The sequence below is a fragment of the Chaetomium globosum genome, genomic scaffold (genome assembly GCF_000143365.1).
Source record: "Chaetomium globosum CBS 148.51 scaffold_4 genomic scaffold, whole genome shotgun sequence".
NCBI lineage: Eukaryota > Fungi > Ascomycota > Sordariomycetes > Sordariales > Chaetomiaceae > Chaetomium > Chaetomium globosum.
In genome coordinates, this window is record NT_165979.1 from 1,264,584 (window position 1) to 1,289,065 (window position 24,482).

The following is a 24,482-nucleotide window of genomic DNA, read 5'->3' on the forward strand; positions in this document are numbered from 1 at the left end:
ATATCTGACAGAAATGGGGTATGTGGGACCTTCCTTAGCACCGACACAAGCAACAAAAGCCGTCCTCCAGCCGCCGTCATGTCCATCCACGGTGTTGGCGTGGTGGCGACAGAGAAAATAAGGATACAGAACAGTCGACTCCGTTCGAGAGTCAGGAGGCGATGACGACGATCAAGGGGTCTTGGGGCGCTTCCAATAATATTGCTGCAAGGGAAAAAAACACGATCAGCAAGCCAACGCCTGGCACACACTCAAACGAATGCAACTCACCTTGTGCTGCTTCCGACAATTCCTCAAACTCGGCTTCCGCAGCCCGTCGGTCACGGCCAACCTCCGATGCTCGTCGGTATCGAGCTCCGGCGTGTAGTAATACTCGCTCTCAAGCGGCTTGCCCGCCGCGTCTTTGCCCTGCCGCCGGATGATGCCCAGGCAAGGAGTCGACTCGATGATGACGCGCAGCTGGTCCTTGTTCACCAGCTTCCGCTCCTCGGCCGGCAGGTTGTTCATGATGGTCGACAGCGGGGTCGACGACAGGCGTGAGAAGGCCAACTGGTTGACCATGTGGTTGGTGATGGTGGACTTTGCCTCGGGGCTCAGGTTGGCGAGCGAGGCCGAGGTCGGCTCGGGATGGGCGTTGGTTGCCGAGTTCCCGTCTGCAGGCCCTAGCGGGGAGGGCGCAGGGAGGGGTGAAGACTCGAGGACGCCGGCCAACGGGTTGCGGGAACCGGCCATCTTTCTCGGTGTGATGGTTGCGAAAGACGCGAGACGGCTAGAGATATTGGGGCCGAATGGACCGAACGAGTGGAGAATCGGGTCGTTCTCGTTGAGGTCGTTTTCCCCGTCAGACTGCGGGTCGCTGAGGTCGCTGGAGAAGCTCTCGGTCACATTGGTCATGAAGCTTGCAGCAGCCGCCGCTTGGGCCTTGGGCAGCTCGGGCGATTTCTCGTCCGCGCTCGCATCCTCATAAATCTCCACCGGAGCGTCGTCATCTTCGACACCACGCGGCATCAAGCTGTCCAGGCTTGCATTGGAGGTCGAGACACCGGCCGGTGTGGGTGACTCCGGACTCGTGAGACGCGTCGTCCGCCTTAACGGGCTGCCGTGAAGCTCCGAGCCTGCCCTCGCAACCCTCGGACGCGGGGACTCGTCCCAGGTTGAATCGCTCAGATGGCCCAGCGCGTCCTGGTCCTTATCCCGACGCGGCCACCGTACGAACACCCTGGCATCCTGAACGTTGACCATCAGCTCGGCGCCCTCCGTCTCGGACGTGAACGAGTCGCCCTTGGCCAATTCCCACATCTGCCCCTGGCAGTGCAACTTCAACCCGTTCCAACCATTGCAGATGATCTCGATCTTGTTGGGCTCGAGCGGGTTGGTTGCCGCGATATATCGCGCCTTGACGTGTACCCTGCTGATCAGACGGTTCGCCGAGAGCTGATAATGGGAAGAGCTGCTGGACCGACCCATCAGGACCGTCTCGCCGTTCTCGTTGAGCTGCACCGACGGGACGCTGGACAGAGGGGCGCGCTCGGATAATGTTGACAGCGTGCGTTGGAGGGCGGGGCGTGACCCAAGCCGCGGGGGGCTCGACGAGAGGATCCCGGTGCTCGAGGTTGCAACTGGCGTCGGGTATTTGAGGAAGGCATTGGAGTTTGCGTGCCTCTTCGCGGGTCGAGGCAAGCCCGGTGAAGAAGACAAGGGCTCGAATGCCGGCAGGAGTGAAGGAGCAGGACGCTTGACGCCGGCTGTGGTGGGCAGCGTAGGCTCCAGAGCCCTGCTACCTGTTGATGGGGAAGAGTCCATATTTGTGAATTGTGTCAAGCTGTGATCATGACAATACTAGTAGTGAATAGGAGGCTCCGACCGGGTCGAGAACACTTTGAAAAGTGTGGGCCGGAAGTGGGAGTGTGGTGGTCACGTCGAAACGCGTCGGATGCGGTTCTTTCCCCTATGCCGGACCTCAGCCCTCTGATACGGCGTGTTACGTTTAAGTCAAAGTCGTGCAAAAGAGAGTGAAGAAAAGCCAGAGCCTGAAGAAAACGCAGCGCAAAACCAGAAGCAAGAACAAAAATCTTGCTCGACTGACGGTTTGGAATTGGCAGAGGTGGCCTGGTCGGAGGAGACCTAAAGTGTGCCGGGGTGGTGGGGATTTTGGTATTTAAGAGATGCAGGTCGTGGTCGTGTCTGCGGGACCCGTGCCGTGGTCTGACCTGTTGCAGACGCGATTCCCAGGAAGAGCCTGCTTCTAGGCGCGTTTTGGCGTGTGCAGGCCCACCCAGGCAGCGCGTCTTCGCTACGGAAAGGCGGGTTTTCAGCGTAAAATACAGCATTTACAGCTTCAACGCGACCCCAGCCGCCAGCATTTTGGGCCCAAGGTTTCAGTTCAACCCTAACCCACTTACCCATGGCAAGAATCGCGCAACCATCCCTTCCAGCCATGCACTCACCTCGCTCGGCATGTCCAGGGCGCGAAGCAAGTCCAATGGCTCGAACAGGGGACAATGCAAGCTTTATGAGGCTGCAGAAAGTGCGGTTGGAAGTGGGAGTCCGTGTTTCCTTACCTGTCTGTATCCAACATGTGTCCCGTCACCCGGTAAGGGGGGTTCGCGGTGAGCGTATGGTACCGTCAGAATGTACGGATACCCCATTGCAATTTCAATACATCGTGCGAGCAGCTGCAACATTCCCCATCCAGGTGTGGAGGGGAAAATGAGTGAACCCCTTGCCCTCGGCCCCAGCCAAAACACGTTACGACCTCCGTTGCCGATAAGGGCTCGCATCACGCGGCAAGTCACGCATGTCGTGCACACACAGCATATCACGGGTAACAAGTCAATTCCGCGCTATTTGCAATATGCCATGTCCCACCAACGCCATATTCCGTCCCAAACTTCCAACATATCCACCCATGTGACAAGGTACCGTAAGCCCGTTGCCTCGCCGTCATGTCGCGAACAAATACCCAGATGCCAAGCCCGAGCCCAAGCCCGGGCCCATAACCAGAACCGCCCGTACGCCTAGTCCAGTCCCAGTCCAGTATGACAAGAAGATGTGTGCCGAAGAAAGTAGAAACAAAGGGAAGCTTGCAGTGTACAGATCAATCCTCCTCAGAGATCGTCGTTGTGCACATGCTTCGGCCTCGGCTCGGAGCGGCCGCGATGGGGGTTCAGCGGACCGTAAAAGTCACCGAAGGCTTCCTTCAGGATGTCCTCGGTCAGCTTCATGTGCTCGCCCGGCGCGAGGCGGAACTTGAGCCCGCCCTTGCGGTCGAGCTGGCGCAGGCCGAGCCAGTCCTCCGAGTACAGCTTGCGGGCGCGCAGCGGCGTGGTCTCGGTGCCATTAACATCCTCGAACCAAGCCGTCTCCTTCGGAATGACAGTCTTGTCGTCCTCGAACATGTACATGACGAAGTTCTCCAGGTTGGCAATGTTCTTCTTGTACTGCTCGTTCTTCTCCTCGCGCTCGTTGTTGATGTCGGCAAGGAAGTTGGAGTTCTCCAGGTACTGCTCGTACTCGTCGGGGTTTCGATAATACTGGGCCGGGACGAGGGTGCTCTGCACCGCGCTGTTCCAGGCGTCGCCCTTCACGACGGCCATAGCGATCCTGCAAATCCAATCGGTCGGCTCGCATTCGCGGAAGTTGGAGATGCCGTTGTGTTGGGACCCGAAAGTAACCAGGCTGCGCACGGGCGGCTTGTTGCAACGCTCGACGTAGCGCGCGCAGGAATTGGCCGCCTTGGGAAAAGCCGAGCGCATCAATCGCCGGGGCGGTCGAGAGGATCGGGTGGGCGGCGATGTCGTCGCAGGCTTTGGTAACTTGTTCGGTCAGGTTCCCCACGAAAGAGTGATACCGATCGCGGGAAGCATCCTCATCCATTCGGATAAGGTAGGTGAGGGTCCCGGGGTTGACTTCCTCGGCGATTTCGGCGACGTGGCGGATCCCATCGGCTTGATAAGTGTCGCCGAGACCTAGAAAGAGGGAAGTTTAGCAACACTACATTTCGTAAGTCATCGGGGGAAGTGGGTGTTTACCATGCCAAATGACCAGAGGCAATGGAGTATCGTCATTGTCGTTCTGGAATCGCGGCTCAATGGGCTTTGCAACTGACGCTGAGATGAGCGACCCCACAGCGAGCAGCTTCAGCGCCCCAACAAAAGCCATGCTTGGAATATGCCGACAATGAAATACGGTGAAACAGAAATATGTGAAGCTCGTAATTAATCAGAGAAGGTAGAGGTGATCACAAATGTGACCGCTCAGCTGTTGTCGGATGGTGGGTGGAAGCTTATGCCGCTGCATGCAGGCAGCTGTATCGGCGGCTGGATTCAGCTCCCCGATTCCGGGAGCTCCCCATTGGCCGAGTGGGTCTGCTTGGCACGTCGCGCGATTCAAATTCAGGATTTCCGCTTTCCCATTGTTCACTTCTACATTTTCCATCAACAATGCAATGCTTCAATACGTCGATCTCTATTCTCTCTGTAAGTCAATGCTTTTCCGCACTTCCAATCCCGAGCACCGTGATGATATTAGGTTCAAAAACTATGTTTCAAGACGGGGATGAGATCTTTCTGTGATTATAAATGCACCTACTGAAGCTCTGAACAATGCACTTCTTCCGCTGCATCAATAACGAGTGGGCATAACCAGCTAACTTAGCTCCCAGATCCCACACCCGTTTTTTCCTCTCAACAAGGCTCAATACCTGTCGCGTCGTGGCATGCCAAAGGCTTCCAGGTTTGCTTCTCTGGACCCCACCTCAAGCAAAATAGAAACAGAGCCAAACCATCATCAGTCACAAAAGTACATACATGCATGTAGATACTGTGGTTAAACAGGGCACGATTATCATTTTCTTCCCAAATAATTTCTTGTCGCACCATATTATTTGCACTTTGAAACTCTCGATTGACCTATGCTTTCCCTTCTATGATTTCAAAGCCCCAATAAGCTTGGCCGTTCCAGTCATAAACAACACTCACCAACCGCAACCCAACCCAGTGTACCCGTCCTGGGGTGAAATACTCCGCACTTGAGTGCTTTATTCGACTTATTTTCCTTCTCTTCTATCTTCTTCTGCCCGATTCCTTGTTTGTTTGTTTCACTCCACTTTCATTACTCTATTATTTGTACACGTATCTTTGGATACATGAATAGGTATGAAGTACAAAAGATCTCTTTTGTTTTTCTCAGACCACAAAGCAGATCCTGGGTATGATCTATTCAGCATCGACCAGAACGCACTACTTCCCAATGACTTCAGATTTGCTAAGAGAACCCGGAACAAAGCAGATCGGCAAATCCTGGAGAAGAACTAATGTGTTCCCGAGGTGTTGGACTGCAGAGGGCTGTCTGCTCCCAATTTTCCACTGTTCGAGCTTAAAAGTTTCCAGGTTCTCTTCATCAAGTGTGGGTTTTTCATGAGGCCTTGACGCTGGCAGCAGCCATGACCCATGCCCATACAGCCACTTTTCTCTGCTTTCTTTTATAAGTCGCTCTCAATTCTCCTACACCATAGCAGTCATTGCTTGTAACCTACATAGCAAATTAGTTGTTCAAAGTGTTCGGACATTCCAAGCCATTCCACTTATGTCCACCTTCTTTTGAGTTAATGGTTGGTCGCAATAGATATTTCCTCGACTCACATGTCATTGTTCGTTGAGCGGACACAGGTCGGGGCCAAAGGGGAAGGTTGGTGGTTGAGACTGCCTCACTCGATATTGCCAGTGGCTACCTTATGTATCCATCACTGTAAAGTTGTAATCATGGAAATGAACAGAATCGATGTCCACCAGTTCAGCCCTAGAATTCTCAATATTTTCATTGTTTAGGCACTACGAGGTGCTTGCCTTTCATCTTAACTTCCTCAACTTCAGGGTGGAGGAACATTTGTCCTGGGCTCGTAGTATTCACTGTGTTGCCACGGTGAGACTGCTCACAAATAAATAAGAAGCCACACTTTCAAATTTCCTCATCTCTTTCACTTACCAGACGGTAACCAACCCATCTCAGGCCATCGTAGCGGAGCAGAATTATCAGCGTTCCCTTTACATTTTGGGGAAAGTGACCATCAGCCTCGCCAGATTGTACGTATAATCCTCCCTGAGGTTATCCAGAATCTCGACTGATCAGATTGCTGACGCCGTTTGTCCCCCCAGGTCTCAACTACAGCATCCTCCACTTTCTAGAACGGCTCCAGGATCCCCATCGCAGCGATGAGCGGCAAAGATATCTAAGCTTATCCCTCTCAAGGATGACGGCAGTACCTTAAGCAAAGCTCCCTCTCTCCAGCGACCAGAGGAGAAACATTGTGCGAACTGCCTCACAGAGGAACGACCAGGATTGCTTCTCATGGCTTGCGCCCAATGCCGCGCCATCCTCTACTGTTCCGAGCGCTGTGCCCAAGAATCCCATCACCGCCACCGGAAACTCTGCCACAAGTTCAAGACGACGAAGGATCCCGATATCCCAAACCAAGTTCGGGCCGTCCTCTTCTCGACGGAGGAACAGAGGCCGAAGGTCATCTACCTTGACGCCAACCAGTGGGAGGCGGGGGCAGAAACGGCGATACGCATGATGCCCGTGGAACCGTCGGCATCGCCGGTGGTGATCTTCACAGTCACCGCCAACCCACTCACCGGGCGCCGCCTCCCCTTCGACCTGAAGATCGTCTCGAGGGCCTGCATTTTGCCTCTCAACATGACGCTCCAGTGGTGCTTCAATGAAAATTGGGAGCTACCCTCTCCGCGTTTTCCTTGGACTGGTAGCATCGCCGCCGTCCGTGTGAACCCGGCCACTGGCGTTGCCGAAGGCATGACCATGGCCGACTTCAAGGACATCCTGGAATTTTTCGTCTGGTATGCCCATAAATTCACCCCAGAAATGTACGCTTACGCGGATCAATTCTCCATGGATGCCGTCGCCGCGCCTATTCGAGGTGTCGTGATCCGCTGCGCTGCAACGGAAAGCCGGCGGCCGCGCGAGGGTGCCTTTGTGTCTACCGTGGTCGACCACCTTCACCCGATTCGCGGCTTTCATATACCCGCCGAGGTGAAGGTGGGCGCTATTAGCCCGTTATCCGAAAAGGTTAACCATCCTCTGAGAGTTTACCGCCTCCCGAACCCGCCGCTGGAGACCAACAAAAGCCGCTGGGATTGCCTGCCCGGCGACAAGAGCCAATGCCCGCGCCTCTGAGTTGATGCTCAAAATCCCACAGGTGAATCCACCACTCTCTGAGACCGAAATTCAAGAGGCCGTCCTCAAAATAGACGGCGACGTCTTGGTGGTCCGCGAGGATGGCCAGGACCTCGATATCGTCGATGTTGAGGCCATGTGCCTCGAGGGCCGCAACTGGGCAGCCATGACGAGCCGGGGGAAACCCTGCTTCATCTATCCCGCCACCTACCAAGAGACCCTACGCAAGCAGCAGACCGAGTCCCTCCGATTGACCAACCTGTCGACCACCGGGTTTGCAGCATTCGGTCCCGATGGAGCGCATCTTGTTATCGACCCTTCCTTGACTGCGAGCAACGAAGTTGCTACGCCGGCCGCGGCGGAGAATGGTGAAAACGGTACCATTTAGGTAATGGCCCCGGACCAAACCATCCCTTCGCTCTGGACCAAAGTCAAGGCCAACGGCGTCGTCACTTTTGAGGGCTTCTCGTTCCGGCCAGCTGCTGCTCCCGCCTCTGGGGGCGGCGGCGGCGGGATGGACGTTGGTGAGCCGGAGCCAACCTGGGCTCCCGTCAGCAGGATGCAGCCCGTGTTTCTGCAGCAGCCTGCGCGGCCTGACAACTCGACGTACCCCGAGCCGCCACCGCAGACGTACAATTATTCGGCACAATTCATTGCCGAAGAAGACTTGCCGTCTTTTAATAATAGGCAAACTTAGCTGATCCCTTATCGTTGAGGGGTTGATAGTGCAGCGGAGCCTTGTAGTCTATATTCTGTGGGCTAATCATGTAATGTACCTGATACACCTGGATTTGAGGCCTGGCCTTGATCATATAACTCTTTTTGCCGTTGGCCTTGCTGCCTCCGCGTTCAATTTCTCTTCCAATACTGGATTTTCTTCAAAAATGCATCAATGATCCCTATCAATTTCGTGCTCTATTTTACCTCTTGCCTACCAGAGACCAGTGACCCGGGCCGTGGCCCTACTAGAGGGGAGCGTGACGCCCAAAGGAACATCTGACCCGAGTCTGATGGAGGGGGAGGGGAAGTTGGTGTTTTCGGTGTCTTTTCATATGTCACACGTAATCAAACTAAAAACACTATAACAACATACGGACAGCACACTAGTAACAGGAACAACACCCTTACATTAACGATGCTATCATGAACCAGCCCCAGCAGACCTCACCCCCCCTTACGCCAACTTCTTCCTCCTCTCCTCCTCCTTCAACACCCCCTCCAACTGCTTCATCCCAATCATCCGATACAGCACCACATCCAACAACCACTCCCCAAACCACGTCGCAAACCACGCCTTAGTCGACCACCCCCCAGCCCAGAACCAATCTGCCCTCCCAAACCACGCGCGCAACACCAACGGCCACTCGGGCGCGAGGGCATTGGCCACCAACTTCCGTGCATACTCCGCCGTATCCACCGTAGCATTATTCTGCGAGAAGGTCAACCTCTTCTCAAACAGCCCCCTCACCCTCTCGTAGATACTCCCCTCGGGCAGCGTCCTATGCACGCGACTCGCAATCTGACTCCTCACCGTCCCCGTCATCGCCACCATGACCCTTACGCCAAACGGCTTCAGCTCCAGCCGCAGCGTGCGCGAGTAGGCCGTGACGGCGCCCTTGGTCGCGCAGTAGGCCGACCCGAACACGTAGGGCGTGATGGCCGCCAGCGAGGCGATGTTGATGATGAGCCCGCGCGAGGTGATGAGAAGGTCCGAGAAGGCCGCGCACATCGCCATCACCCCGAACACGTTGGTCTCGAAGGTTTCGCGCACGTCGGGGATGGAGAGATCCGTGGCTGGGTGCGTGTGCGTGCGGCCGCTGGGGGGGGGGGGGGGGGGGTTAGTTTTGGTTTTTAGTACCTGGGGGGTGGTGGGGATGGGGGTGTAGGGGGGCACCAACGCATTGTTGACGAAGATGTCGAGCTTGCCGCCTGTTAGTTTGGAGACCTCGCCGTGGCAGGCCCCTGATGCTGTCCTTCTTTGGTGGACGTCTAGGGCAAGGGGTGGTCATGCCCGAAGGGTAGCCATCCTCGGAGAGCACCAGCCGGGTTGCGGGCCGTCGCGATGACGTGAACCCCTGGGGAATGTCAGTGAGACAGCATCGAGAAGCTTGTAACTAGGTGGCATACCTTTGGCATGAAACTCCATGCACAGCGCATGGCCAATACCGCCCGGGGTGCAACTGAGGGAAGGGGGGTCAGTATGTGTATTGTATTGAAAATTACGAATCTGACAGATGGGATGGAATCGGAAACACACCCGGTGATAAGCACCGTCTTTTGACCTGGCTTAGGGCCCATTTTGATTCGAGCGAGGATGGGGAGCAAGGGCGTCTGACCGATGGAATTGATGCCGGAAAGAGACGAGATCAAGCTTCCCTCAAAGCTCGCGAGGAGGTTGCGATACGAATTTGAGGTTGAGTTGCATGCAGATCACAGGCCCACTTTGCACCGCTTAATCGATTGCCTCGGCATGTGATTGCTGCCAGGGTTAGGGTTATCTATCTGGATTGAGGTCTTTCCCGAAGTCTCCCACCTGTCTCTTCGCACTTCGAGTGAAGTTCCCATGATATTAGAAGCGAACAGTTGTGATAATGAAACCTTTGAAACAACCTGCATCAAGTTCAAAACCCCTCTGCCAACGACGAGGGGACATTCGATGCGGGCAATGAGGGGCCAGAGTTGGTCCTCGATGAAGCCTTCGCTTCGGTGGATGGGCCAAGATGTCTTTGGTTTATCGTTCTGGAAATACTTGGTAGCAATTCCACAACGCATTCGGCGCAGATTGTTTACCGTTCTGGGAATAGCTACGATATCACATCCGGCGCAGTCTGTTGTCCGTGCCAGCCGCGCGGCCAACTTTTGGAGCTCACGCTCACCACCTAACTTAAACGGACTGAATTGGAAATGCCCAGAGTTTGGGTTCCAGTTCGTTGACAAACCGGTATCCAGGCGATGCACTATGCCTCATTATATCACTTTCCAAAGTTGTCTGGCAACGTCAGACGCGCGCCGCCGGATGGGTTCAGGCCCGGCACTTTTAACACTCGGATTCCAATTGGGACGCCGCCCGTCAGAATTTGTGTGTGAGGGGATAGGAGTGTGTGAGGGCATGCGTGTGTGTGGGTTGGTTGGGTGGTGTGTGGGTGACGTTCTTCTGGAGCGGCGCGCCAAGACCAGGATGCTCAGCCCACTCCTGGTTCGTGTGCCTGGCATCACAGCCGCACGCTGACAGTCGCCAAGCCCACGTTTGTCCTGCTTCTCTTTTGGCAGCCGTGGTTGGTTGTTGGGACCTGAAACTCAGATGGTTTTTCCACGCCTACACTAGCAGACATGTGGCGGCGAGAGCGGGGGGCTAGGAAGCCGGGGGGCTGAAGGGTTCTGGGTCCTCATGCGTGGAGAGAGAACGGGAAAAGTCCAGCTGCGACGGGACTCCATTAACTCCGTACCTGAGCGTGCTGGGCCTGGGGTCAGCTTGCTCTTAATAAGTTATGGAAAATTGGGCAGGCGGTTGACCGAAGGACGCGGCGGGGTTGCTGCAAAGTTAGATGGCATTGGATAGCTGGCCAACTTTGAGTATCGTCTCCCTGTCCCTCTTGGCAGGGTGCCGCGGCATGCCGGCAACGTGATTGTGGCAGGTACAGGTTAATTATTCGCGCGTCACCAGATGAATGTCTCATGGACCTGCTGGAGCTGTTGGTGTTGGTCGACATGAAGGAGGCTTCGGTGTTGAGGTGCGGGGGTGGGGGCCGTTGGATGAAATGGTGGGGTTGGGAAGCTGTGCTGTTTTTGGCATGTGGATGTCGTGATACAACTGTGCCGCATATGCTTCCTTCACGAGGCTCTTCGGGTCTGCAGGCACCAACTGATGGGCCGGCCATGCAGGGACCAGCTATCTGCTGGTTTCAGCGGCCCGGGCGATCCTGGGCACCCAGGCAAGTCTCGACCGAGATTCCGCCTTGCTCCCGCCGTCCGGGATAGCGCCCGTCCCGGATGTCATCTTTGTGCATAGTGCTTTGCCTCTCCCCAGAGGAAGGATGAGCGTGAACTGCGGCAGAACAGGGAGGAATGGCATTCTCAGATCCCCATGGCTGTGTTACCGTTCGAATGCAACATGTTTAAAGGTAGATCGCCGGTCGTCCATCGCGGTCCTGGAACGATGCGATTCCCGACCGCGTCTTTCTTTACCGGCCCCAACTGGCTGACGGGGATGTCCGTCGACGCCACATGGGCTCGATGTCAGCTCCAACTGCAGCGTACGGCGGCACAACACCGCTAGCTGCGCTAACATCCGTATTTACGCCTCCCTGTCCCACTTCCTGGCTCCTGACGACCACCAGGTCGTTCTCTCAGTACCCGCCTTTTCCGACAACGGGCCCAGCGTCTTGCGACCCACCCTCGTGGAGGACCAACATCGCCGGAGCCGGCTTTCATTACTACTCCCCTGCCATCTGCCCTCAAGGTTTCGTTGTCGGCCCAAACTGCGGCATCACCAAAACCCGGACGGACGAGGGATTCCCCGCTATCGCGCCTGGAGAAACGGCCGTGTATTGCGTTCCCAGCGGATTGACCTGCACAACAGACCTTACTGACTTCCGTGGTGGTGTATGGGGTTTCGCGAGTCCTGCTATGACGCCTGGCGCTCTTGCAACGGTCGGACCAGCAATTCAGATTCGATGGGTGGAGGCAGACCTGACCAAGCTTGAAACCCATCCCCTCACGCCAGGCCTCAAACTCGCCAGGACAGACTCTGAAAAGACAAGCCCCCCCGGTATGGGGTCGACTACCACCACTGGTCCCGCCACAGGAACGACCGCGACACCGGGAAAGCGGCCGGCGCTGGAGGACGGGGAGACCGAAACGTCCACGACGGTTGGCCCAGATACCCAGGGCTCGCCCGGGTCAATAGGTGGCTTCACCCATATTTTTGACCCGCTGGATCCAACGACTAGCCTTGCTCCCGCAAACACTGCCGGGAGCGCTTCAGATGGGGGAATCGGGTCACTGGACCGGACTACGAGCATCGTCGTTATCGTCGTGGTGACAGTTGTCGCCGGTATCGGCCTCTGGGTGGCCGCATTCCTTCTTGTTCGGCGGTATAAGAAAAGAGTCGCAAAGCGGCAAGGGTCGCGCTCAACAACGTATGGTGACGAGACGAGCTTGGAGCAGGGGTCCCATCGGCACAAGCGAGGCGAATCCGGCGTGCCACAGTCGATGATCAGCCCGGCGTCGGAGCTGTATGCTGGGCCTCCGGCGATCGGCAGCACCCCGAACCCCGCCGAGCTCGAAGGCGACGTTGTGGTCCAACTCCCGGCTAAGACATGGGTGCATCAAAAACTGTGGCAGAAAGGCTCGTCTCTGCAGCCGCCGCTGACCTCACCGCGGTCGATGATGTCGGCGCGTTCGGCGAGAAGAACAGTGCGGGAGTCGTTTGGCGAGAAGGTTAACGACCCGGCAGCAGCATTGGGAAGGTTGAAGATACCAACTCCGCGCGCGATGGGACGGCCTTCACCGAGCTCCGCTAGCCCGGGCGGACGCAGCTTTTGGAGGATGCAGAGGAGTCCGAGGAGTCCATTGGCGCCGGGGAGACTGAGCGCGCAATTACCCAAGCCATCGCCAAGGTCTAGGCTGAGTGGGAATGTGTCGAGGGCGAGTACGCCGGGGCGAGGGAAACCGGGGTGGCAAGGCGATGTTTCGGAGAACACGCAGCGGGATGCTACGCAATGACACCGTTGAGTTGACGAAGGGTGTCGGAAACAGGCGGCGGCGATCGTGAGGACGATCGCGACAGTCTTGGCACTTTAGCGATAAGCTGGATAAGCTTGCCCCACCTCGACATCACCAACCCAAACCAGCAGAAGGAGGGAACGATCATGCACGATGAGATCGAGAATCGTCAGGCGACGAAACTCTGGTTCTCTTATTTTTATTCCCACCCGCCTTTTTCCCCCCAAGGCATATTTAGTTCCACAACTTCTTCATCCTTTAACTACTCCTCTGCCACGAAACACACATTCACACTACCTATACTACCACTAATTGGGTCTCTCTCTTACAAGGCGCTTTCAGTGGAACTCCACTAAAACACCACGCCAGCCATCACCACCTCAATTACCCCCACAAGAAAACACCACCGAGGTACCTTACACACAATGTCCAACCCCACCGAAACCATCAAACAACCCGCGCCAGGCGACGCCATCGCCGACCTCGCCGCATCCCTCCTTTCCTCCCCCAAACACCACCACCACCACCACCACCACCCCCATCCCACCGCCACCACCACCAACAACAACCCCACCGCCACCAACCAAGACACCACCGCCGAGGACAGCGGCACCGAGCGCGCCATGTCGCACACCGGCGCCTGGAAGCCCGCCCTCGACCGCCGCCAGAGCTGGAGCGCCCAGGAGTACAAGCACGACCTGCTCAAGCGGCAGTGCATGGGCGGCGGGGCGGGGAAGGAGGGCGGTGGGTTTAGCGAGGTTTAGTGAGCGAGGTTTGGTGGGGGGAGATGTTTTCTGTTTACTTTTCTTCGATTTTATCTTTGTAGTCTTTTTTTTTTTTTGTGGTGGTTATCTTTTGGGCTACTTTTCGTTTCGGGTTTTCTTGTATTATTTTCTAGAGTTTATTTGTTGCTCTCTGTTGTCCTTCCTGTATCACTGGCTTTGGGGGGTGGTATATCTGATGGTCTCATCGAGGGCGTTGTGGTTTCGTTGTCTCTCGTTTTTGACGTTCTTTTTTATGACACACTCGTTAGATGAGTGAGTGCCTTCGGCATACGCAACGACATGACGACGTTTCCTTTTGTTACGGTGGCAGTGTCACGTTTACCGGTTGGAGCATGGATATGAAGGAGCATTATGGGTTCCAGGTTAAGGACCGCGAGGAACGCGCTTACAATCTTTAGAATATCACACGCGAAATGAGAGACACGACATGCCCGAGTCTTGAAGTCGATCTTGAGAGCGGTTGGTCTTGAGCGATGCTTAGTATTTGCATTGTTGAAGCTCGTCATCACGGGAGTCCCCACCACGGGACAGCATCACAGGGGCGGACAAAAATGGTTGAGAGCAACGCACAGCCAGTTGATATACACTCTCTAAAGCAACGCGAACCCAACGACCTAAAACGCAAACCCTCCCAAACCCGTGGTACCCGTGGTATGTATGTGCAGTCTGATCCGGCCCGTCATGTGTAAGCGAACGTGTGACGCCAGAATGCCCTTCCGTCCCAACAAAGGAAAAAAACCGCAAAGCTCCGGGTCATGTCAAGTTCCAAGCCGAATGCTCCATGGTGCCTTGTGTGCGCCAGCCGAAAAAAGAAAAACTCCAAAGCAAACCAGCAAAACTCAACAAGCAGAAAACACCAGCATTGTTAGGGCCAGAACCCTGGTCCCCTCCAAACCCACAACCCCCAGCCCAGCTCAGAGACCCTTGGGCCCCTTACCATCAACACCCCCCTTCTTAAAGTACTCGCTCACCACCCCAACCGAGTACGCGCTGCCGGTCAGGCAGGCGGCCCCGATAGCAACCTTCTTCGGCAGGCTGCGCTTCCCCTTCTTGTGCACGTCGCCGGCAGCAGCACGCTCCTTCTTGGAGGCAGCATCAGCCGCCTCCTCCTGCTCGCGAGCCACCGCCCGCTGCCGTCCCGCGGCAGGGGGCAAGTCGTAGTTGACAAAGCCCGTGGGGCTGGCGAAGCGGCCGGCCGCAACGCTGTAGTCGCCGTTGGGCTGCCCGCCCGTCATGTCAATGCGGTTGACCGTCGCGTTCGGTGCGGTCGTGGTCCCGTCGTGGACCTTGCGGAAGATGAGCACGTCGCCGCTGCCGGCAACAATCTCGAAGCCCTGGGCTTGGAGGGGTGCGAAGTGGGGGAAGAATTTGGCGGGGTTGGAGATGCGGAGGAGGACCTCGGCCGGGGTCAGCGCCGCGGTGCTGTCCGGGACGGTAGACGTCATTTCGGCAGCCTCGACGCATTGCATGGTGGGGTCGTAGACTAGGATCTTGTAGAGCGCTGGTACGGCGGAGTTAGCGGGTTTGGAGGAAGAATCGCCGGTTTCTTTGCCAAAGCGCTCCAATGCGGGCTGGACGGCCCCGTCGGACGTCTTTTGCTCCGGGGAGAGAAGAGATGAAGTGGCTTCCGATGTACCGGCCGGCCAGGATTTGGAGAAGTCCTCGGGGAAGTCACGTACGTAATTGCCTGTTAGGGCTGCGGGCTCTTGACTACGGCCGTTGTTGCTATCGGCCGGCGGTGAACTCCGGCCGGAGACACCTGAAACATTTGACTCGGCAGCAGCCCGAGCCATCAGTTCCTCAACCTTCTTGCGATATGGCGATTTTTCCTGCTCCTCGTTGGGCTGATCCTGTTGTGGGAGCGGTCGAGTCTCCGCATCCTCGTAAGTGAAAGCCTCGTGGTTAGCGAGATCTTGGGCCTCGGAGGCCTGTGCTTCCGCGGCATACTTGCCGTCGGGCTCATGACTGCGAAACGCCTGATACTTTTGGGCGTCAGCCGGCTTCGCGGGAGCGGCGTTGCTGGCGGCGTATTTGCCGTCGGGCTCGTGGCTTCGGAATGCACCGTAAGTGGCCAGCTCATCCGAGTCGGGCTTTTCCTTGACATAACTGGCAGCGTACTTTCCATCGGGTTCGTGGCTTCGGTATGCCTTGTAGGTCGCCAACTCGTTCGCATCAGGCTTCTCCTCGACGTAACTGACAGCGTATTTGCCATCGGGTTCGTGGCTCCGGAAAGCTCCGTAGGTAGCCAGCTCACTCGAATCGTACTCCTCCTTGGCATAGCTGGCGGCGTACTTGCCATCAGGCTCATGGCTGCGGAACGCCGTATACTGCGACAGTTCCGCATTGTCGTACTGCGGCTTCACGTAGGACGCAGCGTATTTGCCATCAGGCTCGTGGGAGAAGAAGGGCTTGCGGTACTTGGCCAGTTCTTCGGCGTCGTACTCGGATTCAACGTGATTCGCAGCGTACATACCATCTGGCTCATGAGCAAGGATGGGCTTGCTGTACGCCGCCAGCTCTGCCGCGTCGGGGGTGTCGGTGTATTCGGCCGCAAACTTGATTTCCGGTTCGTAGCTGCGAACGGCCTCGTACCGCTTCGACTCTCGCGTGGTCGCTGGAGCCTCCGACTCGAGTTTGTACTTGCCGTCCGGCTCATGGCTGCGGAAGGCTCCATACTTGCCGCGCTCTTCCTGGGTGAGCGTAGGCTCAGGCTCCAACTTGTAGGCACCATCTGGCTCATGCGACTTAAAAGCACCATACTTGTCCAATTCCTCTGAGTTCGCAGAAGAGGTTGCCTCGCCGGCCTCAGCTTTGTACCTGCCGTCCGGCTCGTGACTGCGGACAGCCCCGTACTTGTCTAGCTCCTTTTGGCTGACCGGAGTCTCAGGCGCGAGCTTGTATTTGCCGTCGGGTTCGTGAGTTCTCACGGCGCCGTACTTGTCAAGCTCCTGTGACTCCACGAGAGACTCAGGCACGTCTTTGTACTTGCCATCCGGCTCGTGGGCTCTGACGGCACCGTACTTGCCCAGCTCTTCCGGGTTTGCGGGAGATTCGGATTCGAGCTTGTATTTTCCGTCTGGCTCGTGGGCCCGGATAGGACCGTACTTGGCCAGGTCCGCAGGTTTCGGGACCTGCTGCTCATCCAACGGCTTGCCATCGGGTTCTTGGTATCTCACCGCAGTGTAGCGGTGCAAATCTGAATACTTGGGGGCGGATGTCGAAGCAATGGTGTCATTCCGGTGCCAACGGACATCCTTGTTCTTTCCGCCGAGTGCGTCTAGCAGGGAAGGAGGTGTGCCGTAGTGGTTGACGATGGGTGACTTTGAAGACTTGTTGGGTACCCTGCGGTTGGTGATGGGGTCAATGACATAGTCCCCATCGGCTTTCCGCTGGCTCGGGCGGCCATTTTTCTTTGTTGACTGTCCTTGCCTGTCACCGAATAGTAGATGTTCCAGAGGTGCCCTCTCGGCATCTTCGATGTTTTGGCCCGGACGAACGCCGTTTGGGTTATCCGGGGTTTGCCTTGGAGCAGCGTCTGTGTTAAGACACCGCCCTGTGGCATGGCGAGCCCTCCGGTCCAGAGCCCAGTAGGTGTGGAGGGCCCGTTTTAGTGTCGTTTTGGCATCCTCGGCCAAAGCATGCTTGGCCAACGCTCGCCGTCGATAGAGATTTTCGCAGTACTTTTGTGCGTTGGAATGATGGCGGGTGTAAATGTCTGGGCGAATGTAGGATTCCAAGTATGAGGCCAATCGACCAAACTTGTAGCCCCTGGTCTGCTGGCAGTGGTGGGGGGCGGCGGTGCTAAGCGAGCCGAGAGCCGCTGGGTGAATGGTTTTGGTGGGTCGGCCCCGGCGGGCGAAAGTAGAAGCAACTGACAACGACATGGTGATGGACGGGTCAGGGTATCAGTGACATGCTCTTGGCGAGCGGTGGCTATCTAATGTTCTTGCATCATCGTTAGTCGATGCGAGGGGCGAAGAGAAGGGTATGCAAGAATGACATGGTCAAGTTTCACCGACACGTGGGAACCAGTAGTCGACTTACATGCGAAAGTGCCGCTATTGGCCAAGGCTGATGTCATGGAGGGAATCGGATATCGAACGGAAGTGGCTTCAATGATCACGAAAAAACGATGGTGTTGTAGAATAGGTTGCGGGAAGAAGGAAGGAAGACGGGCGGGAAGGGCCGAGGTAATAACTGCGCGTTTCGAGTGATTGACCTGGTGCGCCTCAAGGGCCAGCGATCGTGCGACTTCCAGGTCGGGAGACTTTGCCTGGAGATGATCGACCCTCCGTGCAGCCAGTGGGGTCTCCCTTTTGAGCCAACCGGTAGGCCGCTTTTCCCGGCTGGTTGGCTGTGATTCGACGGTTGCGGCTAATCGGCCTGGAAGACCCTACACATGTGGACCCTTTGTGGGCACTCAGCCACTGACGTCGCAGGCAGTTGCCAGGAAGGCTGCGGGGGACGCAGCGACCCTTGAACTTTCGGCGGGGGTTCACTCACGATGGCATCGTTTCGGATGTCAGCTCGTCGGTCACAACGTGTCCAAACAGTGGGAGGAGGAGGAGATTGACGGCTTATTTTATCCGTTTATCGAGTAGCCTCGAAATAGCCGCCGACATTGAAACTTTCCAACCCCCCCTAGGTACCGAGGTCCCCGGCCGAAACAAACGACAGCAGGTGCACACGTTGTGGGCAAGCCGAGTACAGTACCCAGGGCGCAGGACTCCAAACAACAGAGCCCCTAAGCAAGCTGTGCCCGGCTTCACCATCAGTATCAATGCAATTCCTTTCTAGCCAAGGAGCCTACACAAGAACGAAGCATTTCCCCGCATGATATTCCTGGGATTGAGTCTCGGGATCAACCACAGCGAGGGCAGGCGACTCTCCCGTCCAAGCCAGGGGTGGTCTTGGTGCTCGCCAGGGGTTGGGAAGAGCAGCCCCACCTATGATGTCATTTTTCACGATTGCCAAGAAGAGCTTTCAACCCCCTCCCTCAGAGAGACGGCCAGCACAGTCCGAAGAGAAACGGCTGGACAACCTGTGTCGGAACGAAGAAGTTTCTTCGACCCCAACTCCATATAGACTGTACAAATGGAATAAGTAAAAAATATGCTTCCTTCCATGTTTTTTATTCCTTTCTTTTTATGCTCGGACTTATCTCCTCGATTTTGACCTCGTATGTCTGGAACTCACTGCAACTGCTGGTCGTCGTGAAGCTTGCACGGCAGCCCAAGATCCTGCGGTTGGCATGCTGCTCAACTGCCCAGCAAATCCCCAGGGATACTAAATGTTATTTAAGTGGTTCTTTAGGAACAGGTTAAATGACTACCTACCTGGCTACCTAGGTACCTTACTTGAGCATTGATTCAGGCAACTTAGAAGCATTTAGGTTGGGGATTGCAAACAGATTCATGCCGCGTAATTAAGGCCATAATTCACAATGTAAGAGTGTACCAAAATGTAACTTACACGTTGTCTGGCCTTGCTGCCCCACATCACGTGCTCATATGTACATCGGTACTTTTGCTGAGCTTGGACGTTGCGACCCCGCCAAAATGTTGTTGCCGCATCAGTCACGCCGGCCGGGCCCGTTAGAAGGACGAGGCTATCAGAGCTGACCTCCCCTGCGATACTTGACTTGCAGCAGGCTGTGGTTGCTCAACCTCTACGTTTCCGAGCAAATGCTTCCCTGCTATTAAGGTGCATTACCAACGTCATCTCAATTGTTTATCGACACCCTCAGAAACCCGCACCAGGCGTCTAGCATTCCACATGCACCAAGTTAGGACCTTGTCAATGTGTATCACGGGTCGCGCAAGAACTATAGACCTATAAAAGTAGGCCCTGACCGTTCCGTTCTTCTGTGCCTTGTTTCTACCCGTACGCTCCTCTCGCTTCAGACATATCCCAACATACTGACCAGCACGACCCGTCAACAGAACCCTTTGGCGTGGCCTTCCCTGCTGCCTCTCGACATACCTCTCTGATCGTCCGATCCTTTAATTTACGACAATGGCATTTCCCGACAAGAGTAAAGCTGCGGGTGGTCGCTTCGGCGGCTTCTCAACCTCGTCGACAACCCTCTCATACCTAGCCCCGCCTCCAGACTTTTCTGCCATACCACAGGAGGTCGTGGTACCGTTCAAGAATCTTTCGAAGAAGGCTAGCACCACAAAAGAGAAGGCATTGCAAGACATCCTTTCCTACGTTCAGAGTCTTGGGCCAGACGCTGGGCAAGCTGTTGAGGAGTCGGTAATAGATGCATATGTTCGTTGTTAAATCTAACCCCCTTTTTTACCAACACGTCCCTAACCATTGTCTAGATTGAGCTCTACCCCCGGCTATCGATCGACGACTCTGCCAGAGTAAGAGAACTTTCCCACCAGCTACTTTTCCAACTCCTGAATGCGGCGAAGAAGCGCATGGCCAAGAAACTGCCGGCCTTCGTGGGCCCATGGCTTGCTGGGACCTTCGATAGAGATAAGCGTGTTCTACGTGCTGCCACCGACGCATTGGGTCCTTTCCTACAAACAAAGGAGAAAGAGGAAGCATTTTGGAAGGCCGTGCAAACCCGGGCCCTCGAATTCGCAATCGAGGTCATTAAAGAGACCCCAGACACGCTAAGCGACGAAAGGTCGACCACGAAGCAAGACTCTGACGCCAAATACTACCGGGCCGTTAGTGCCAGCCTCTACTTGGCTTTGCATCTAATAAGAAAGGGAGACATCGACTTGCTCCAGAGCGGTTTGGCCGATTATTTGCAGGTAGATGCTCTTTGGACCTTGCCGAAAGCAGATGACGGGTTTGTTCGGAGAGCGTTCTATCAATTACTTCGCGCACTGCTCGAGGTCAAGCCCGAAATCCTGCAACCCCGATTACAATCGATTGGGAAGGCGCTCGTTGCGGACAGCATGAAGAGCAGCCAGCCCGGGTCCGCAACCGAGCTTCTCGACGTCTTGACGGCCTTGACAAAGCGGTTTCCCCAAGTTTGGGGCACCCAGAAGCATCCTTTACAGCGTATGCAGCAATTCGTCGCTCAGGGCTCCCAAGGCGGTGCGGAAAAGTACTGGCAGTCGTTGGAGCGCCTTCTCCGGGTCTTTCCGGAGAGCACGCCTTCCCTAGAGGCCGTGTCGAGCTTCCTCAGCTCTATGCGGAGAGGGATTGCGGACAGGCTTGAGACTCGTTTGGGCCGATACCAAGCCTTCCAATCCTATGCCCAGGTGTTCGAGATCTTCCTCCGTCAATCGCCTTTACCATCAGGTTTCCTGGAGGAGAACCTGTCCAACATCACACGGCAGTACCTTCATCCCACGGCCGAGTCTTCCGTACCATCTCCCCAGCGGCCCGAACCTCTATCAGAGGCTTGGGCGATAGTGTCCCAACATCCTGACGAAAACACACGCGGAGCATTGGCAGAGGAATGGCAAAAGCTGGGTACCGCTGTTCTTTCTCGCATGTCCAACGCTCTGCCCGAGGTGTCTGAAGGGTATCAGAAGTCGCAAGCTGCCATTTCTTCCGAAGGCGAACGCTGGTTTGCATTAGTGGCTAACGCCCTGTCCCGAGAGGGGGATAACAGCCTGCCGCTATCCGCTGCGGTCACGGCAGCTTCGACGGAAATCTTACACGGTGCCCTTGGCCTGTTGACTAGGAGGAACTTCAAGCCTTATGGAGCTGCCGCTGTCATCCAGTCCGCATTCAGGCATTGCTCTCGCTTGTGTGCCGACAACAACTTGCTGTCCCTTCTGTATCCGCCGGGCCAGGCCGGAATGTATGAGGTGATCGCAGCCTCTCCCTCCTTGCCATATCTAGCCTCAGATCTGAATACTATTCAGGGAGACACAGACAACCGCTTTGGGAGCATTTGGACTTCGCTTGTTAGGGCAGCTGTTGAGCTCTCTGATCGCGCATTGGCTGTTTCGGCTGTCAGAGTACTCATCGGGGTGCCCTCCGTCGCTACGTATGCGCAGGATCTCCCCGCTCTTCAGAAATTCCTAGTCACTGCGTGGAATGAGCATGCTAAGGGTGGGGGCTTGCCTGCTCTCAAGGATATCTGCGAGGCCACTTTGTCCTACGACACTCTAACGAAGGAATCTTGGACGGCTATTGCAGATGACGTTGTCTCCCACTTGGAAGTTCCAGAAACAACCCGGTCGGCTCTTGTGACACTGGAGCTTGCCCTTAAGAAAAGGCCTGAGCTCTTTCAAGCAAACGATGACTTGCATGTGCGGCTGGTTACTGGCCTTCTCGCATTGACCGAGCTTTCCGATGCTGGGCTATCTGAAAAGGCGAAGAAGTTAAAGTCGCTGCTTAACGAGCAACCGACCGGACAAAGTCACGTCGCCAGGATTCTAGAGAACCATCTCAGTGAAGCTGGCCCTGCTTCTCTTGAGGTACACACCCTTGTCCAACAAGCCCTGACCGCTCTCACATCCGGGGCTGTGCCGGCAGAGGATATCTTCCCGAGTTCAACGGTGTGGATGAACGAGCTTGGTTGCTTCCTCGCCCGACCTCCAAATCCATCCTTGTCATTGGCGAGCAGCATGGGAGGCGCATACTTCCTGGTACAAGGGAATCCGAACGCCACAACACCCATACCTGGTCGGGACAGCGGTGGGCGATCCATCCCCGCCAGGATGGCTCTGTTCACCGCCAAGCTTCTATCGTCCGGCGTTCAGTTGTCCTCCGTACCACCGGAGTTCCAACTGGAGCTTGTCTACCTCCTCTGTCTTACAGAAGCCATCGTTGGAGACCAGCTTTCAGCTGGGCAAGCAGCCGGCTTGTGGAGCGGTGGGTCGGAAACAGAAGCGGACGTGCAAGAATTCTGCGACCTGAGCTCAGCGGCAGTCCGCGCCGTCGTTGCCGACTGTGGGAACTGGGCAGACTGGAATATGTCCGGTGATTCCTTGGTGGAGCGCTTGATCAACTTCATGCTCCACGCAAGCATTGGCCTGAGCCCGCCTGCGTTCTACGCCGCCAAGTGTCTGAGTTCCCTTCTCCAACTTCTAGTCCAAACCCACGGTGGCACCCCAGCCATACTCGAGGAGTGGCTCGTCAAACTGGGGGTAATGAAGGCTGCGCCCAACACCACCCTGATCACGGCTGCCTTCCTTACCGGGTTTGGTGAGGCGCTAGTCTCGTCCAAGGTAACCGCAACGCTATGTGCTCGTCTCATCAGCGAGATACCAGGCTTCCCCGCGTTCTCTGATCGGTTTCCTCGCGCTCTTCCGTCCTTGGTGTTACTCAATCTTTGCCTCGATGTGTATGAGGCCGGTGAAGTGCCGGTCGAGACCCGAAAACAGGTTCTTGCCCTTCAGCAGTTTACCAAGTGGGCAAATATACCAGAAGAGCTGGGGTACCAACCCGCTGCTGAAATCTGCAAGGCCATCGCTCGTATTCTTCCCGGCACGAAGGACACGTATGGTTCATACTGGGATCAAGCCATCAACTACTGCATTTGGCTATGGAACAGGGTCCCTGAAGATTCTCCGGTGGAACGACTGCCATACCTGTACGCTTCGTTGAAGTTGATTCGGGCGCTTCGCGCCGTCGAGGAACCCAACGACGACCTTGAAGAGGCCCTCTCAAACCATAGAGAGGCCGAAGTGACTGGACTTATTGCGCTTCTCGGTCTTCCGCGCGAGTCAACCGCAAGCCAGCCTAGCCAGCTCGTTGATTCGCTCCTTGCGCGAACCGTGAGCAAGATTTCCAACGTGCAGCTTGAGGATCTTGATGATATTTACGAAGCCGTGGCTTCCGAGTCCCGAGAGATACAGAGGGCGGCATTTGGCTTGCTCCACAAAGCTCTGCCTGCCGCACAGGAGGATATCAACATTTCTGTTGTGATAGACAAGAAAGGTAACTATCATTCACCGACGGATAAGAGAGATATGCTAACGTCAATAGCCGCTAATCTGCCGGACGAGTTACTGTCGCTACTTCTCAACGCCCCCAACCCCGATGACTATACCGACGAAGACCTTGCCCAGTTCCCAGTCAGCATCCGTTCATACTTGTTGGCGTGGCATCTGGTGTTCGATGCCTACAGCAAAGCTTCCTTCCGAGTCCGCAGCGACTACACGGACAATATCAAGAGCGGCCGGCATCTCGATCCTTTACTTCGCTTCCTCGTCGACGTTCTCGGGCATGCTCTTGCCCGGGCGCTTGACCTCGACAAGGAAGGCTTCACGGCGGAGCACATCGTTTCTTACAGCATCGACCTTGCAGAGTCAGAACCAGCCGAGCGTGACATGAACTGGCTGTTGATCCATCTCTTCTACCTCATCCTCAAATACATCCCCGGTTTGTTCAAGATGTGGTACCTTGAGTGCCCTTCAAAACAAACCAAAAACACCGTTCAGACCTGGATGCAGAGGTTCTTTTCGCCACTCGTCATCGCAGACGCATTGGACGAGGTGGTTGAATGGTCGTCGAAGCAGGAGAAAACAGACGACGATACGGAAGAAGTCATCGTCAAGGTCAGCAAGGCCGCGCGGGAGATCAGTGCCGGGTACCCAGTCGATGACGACGCTGCCACCATCTCCCTGCGTGTTCCCACCTCATACCCTCTAGACCCAGTCGATGTGGTTAGCGTGAAGCGGGTCGCGGTTCAAGGAGGACAAGTGGCAGTCATGGCTGAAAGCAACCAAGGCCGTGATCATGTTCGGGGTAAGCATCCTTTTCTACCCCATATTATATTCTACTCTGTGCTAACTGTATTGTCCAGAACTTCAGCCTCGTCGATGGCCTAATGGCCTTCCGCCGCAACATCTCGCTGGCTCG

General features: G+C 55.8%; 8 protein-coding genes across 8 annotated transcripts; 4 read left to right on the forward strand and 4 right to left on the reverse strand.

Moving 5' to 3' along the window:
- Positions 1 to 171: 171 nt before the first annotated feature.
- CHGG_04106 (uncharacterized protein) lies at positions 172 to 1,803 on the reverse strand (the record flags this gene model as incomplete). The annotated part of the gene is made up of 2 exons (XM_001223319.1): positions 172 to 204; positions 271 to 1,803. The coding sequence occupies 2 exons, from the start codon at positions 1,801 to 1,803 to the stop codon at positions 172 to 174; spliced, it is 1,566 nt and encodes a 521-aa protein (XP_001223320.1).
- Positions 1,804 to 3,107: 1,304 nt separating this feature from the next.
- CHGG_04107 (uncharacterized protein) lies at positions 3,108 to 4,161 on the reverse strand (the record flags this gene model as incomplete). Its single annotated transcript, XM_001223320.1, has 3 exons — positions 3,108 to 3,678; positions 3,851 to 3,968; positions 4,032 to 4,161. 3 exons carry the CDS (start codon positions 4,159 to 4,161, stop codon positions 3,108 to 3,110), a joined length of 819 nt encoding a protein of 272 aa, XP_001223321.1.
- Positions 4,162 to 6,348: 2,187 nt separating this feature from the next.
- CHGG_04108 (uncharacterized protein) lies at positions 6,349 to 7,888 on the forward strand (the record flags this gene model as incomplete). Its single annotated transcript, XM_001223321.1, has 3 exons — positions 6,349 to 7,053; positions 7,103 to 7,498; positions 7,580 to 7,888. The coding sequence occupies 3 exons, from the start codon at positions 6,349 to 6,351 to the stop codon at positions 7,886 to 7,888; spliced, it is 1,410 nt and encodes a 469-aa protein (XP_001223322.1).
- A 477-nt stretch (positions 7,889 to 8,365) lies between these two features.
- CHGG_04109 (uncharacterized protein) lies at positions 8,366 to 9,489 on the reverse strand (the record flags this gene model as incomplete). The annotated part of the gene is made up of 3 exons (XM_001223322.1): positions 8,366 to 8,985; positions 9,319 to 9,371; positions 9,449 to 9,489. 3 exons carry the CDS (start codon positions 9,487 to 9,489, stop codon positions 8,366 to 8,368), a joined length of 714 nt encoding a protein of 237 aa, XP_001223323.1.
- A 1,926-nt stretch (positions 9,490 to 11,415) lies between these two features.
- CHGG_04110 (uncharacterized protein) lies at positions 11,416 to 12,915 on the forward strand (the record flags this gene model as incomplete). Its single annotated transcript, XM_001223323.1, has 1 exon — positions 11,416 to 12,915. The coding sequence occupies one exon, from the start codon at positions 11,416 to 11,418 to the stop codon at positions 12,913 to 12,915; it is 1,500 nt and encodes a 499-aa protein (XP_001223324.1).
- A 425-nt stretch (positions 12,916 to 13,340) lies between these two features.
- Positions 13,341 to 14,098, forward strand: CHGG_04111 (uncharacterized protein; the record flags this gene model as incomplete). Its single annotated transcript, XM_001223324.1, has 2 exons — positions 13,341 to 13,678; positions 14,011 to 14,098. The coding sequence occupies 2 exons, from the start codon at positions 13,341 to 13,343 to the stop codon at positions 14,096 to 14,098; spliced, it is 426 nt and encodes a 141-aa protein (XP_001223325.1).
- Positions 14,099 to 14,614: 516 nt separating this feature from the next.
- On the reverse strand, positions 14,615 to 17,584 carry CHGG_04112 (uncharacterized protein; the record flags this gene model as incomplete). Its single annotated transcript, XM_001223325.1, has 1 exon — positions 14,615 to 17,584. The coding sequence occupies one exon, from the start codon at positions 17,582 to 17,584 to the stop codon at positions 14,615 to 14,617; it is 2,970 nt and encodes a 989-aa protein (XP_001223326.1).
- Positions 17,585 to 19,715: 2,131 nt separating this feature from the next.
- On the forward strand, positions 19,716 to 24,451 carry CHGG_04113 (uncharacterized protein; the record flags this gene model as incomplete). The annotated part of the gene is made up of 4 exons (XM_001223326.1): positions 19,716 to 19,955; positions 20,027 to 23,330; positions 23,607 to 24,368; positions 24,435 to 24,451. 4 exons carry the CDS (start codon positions 19,716 to 19,718, stop codon positions 24,449 to 24,451), a joined length of 4,323 nt encoding a protein of 1,440 aa, XP_001223327.1.
- Positions 24,452 to 24,482: the final 31 nt, after the last annotated feature.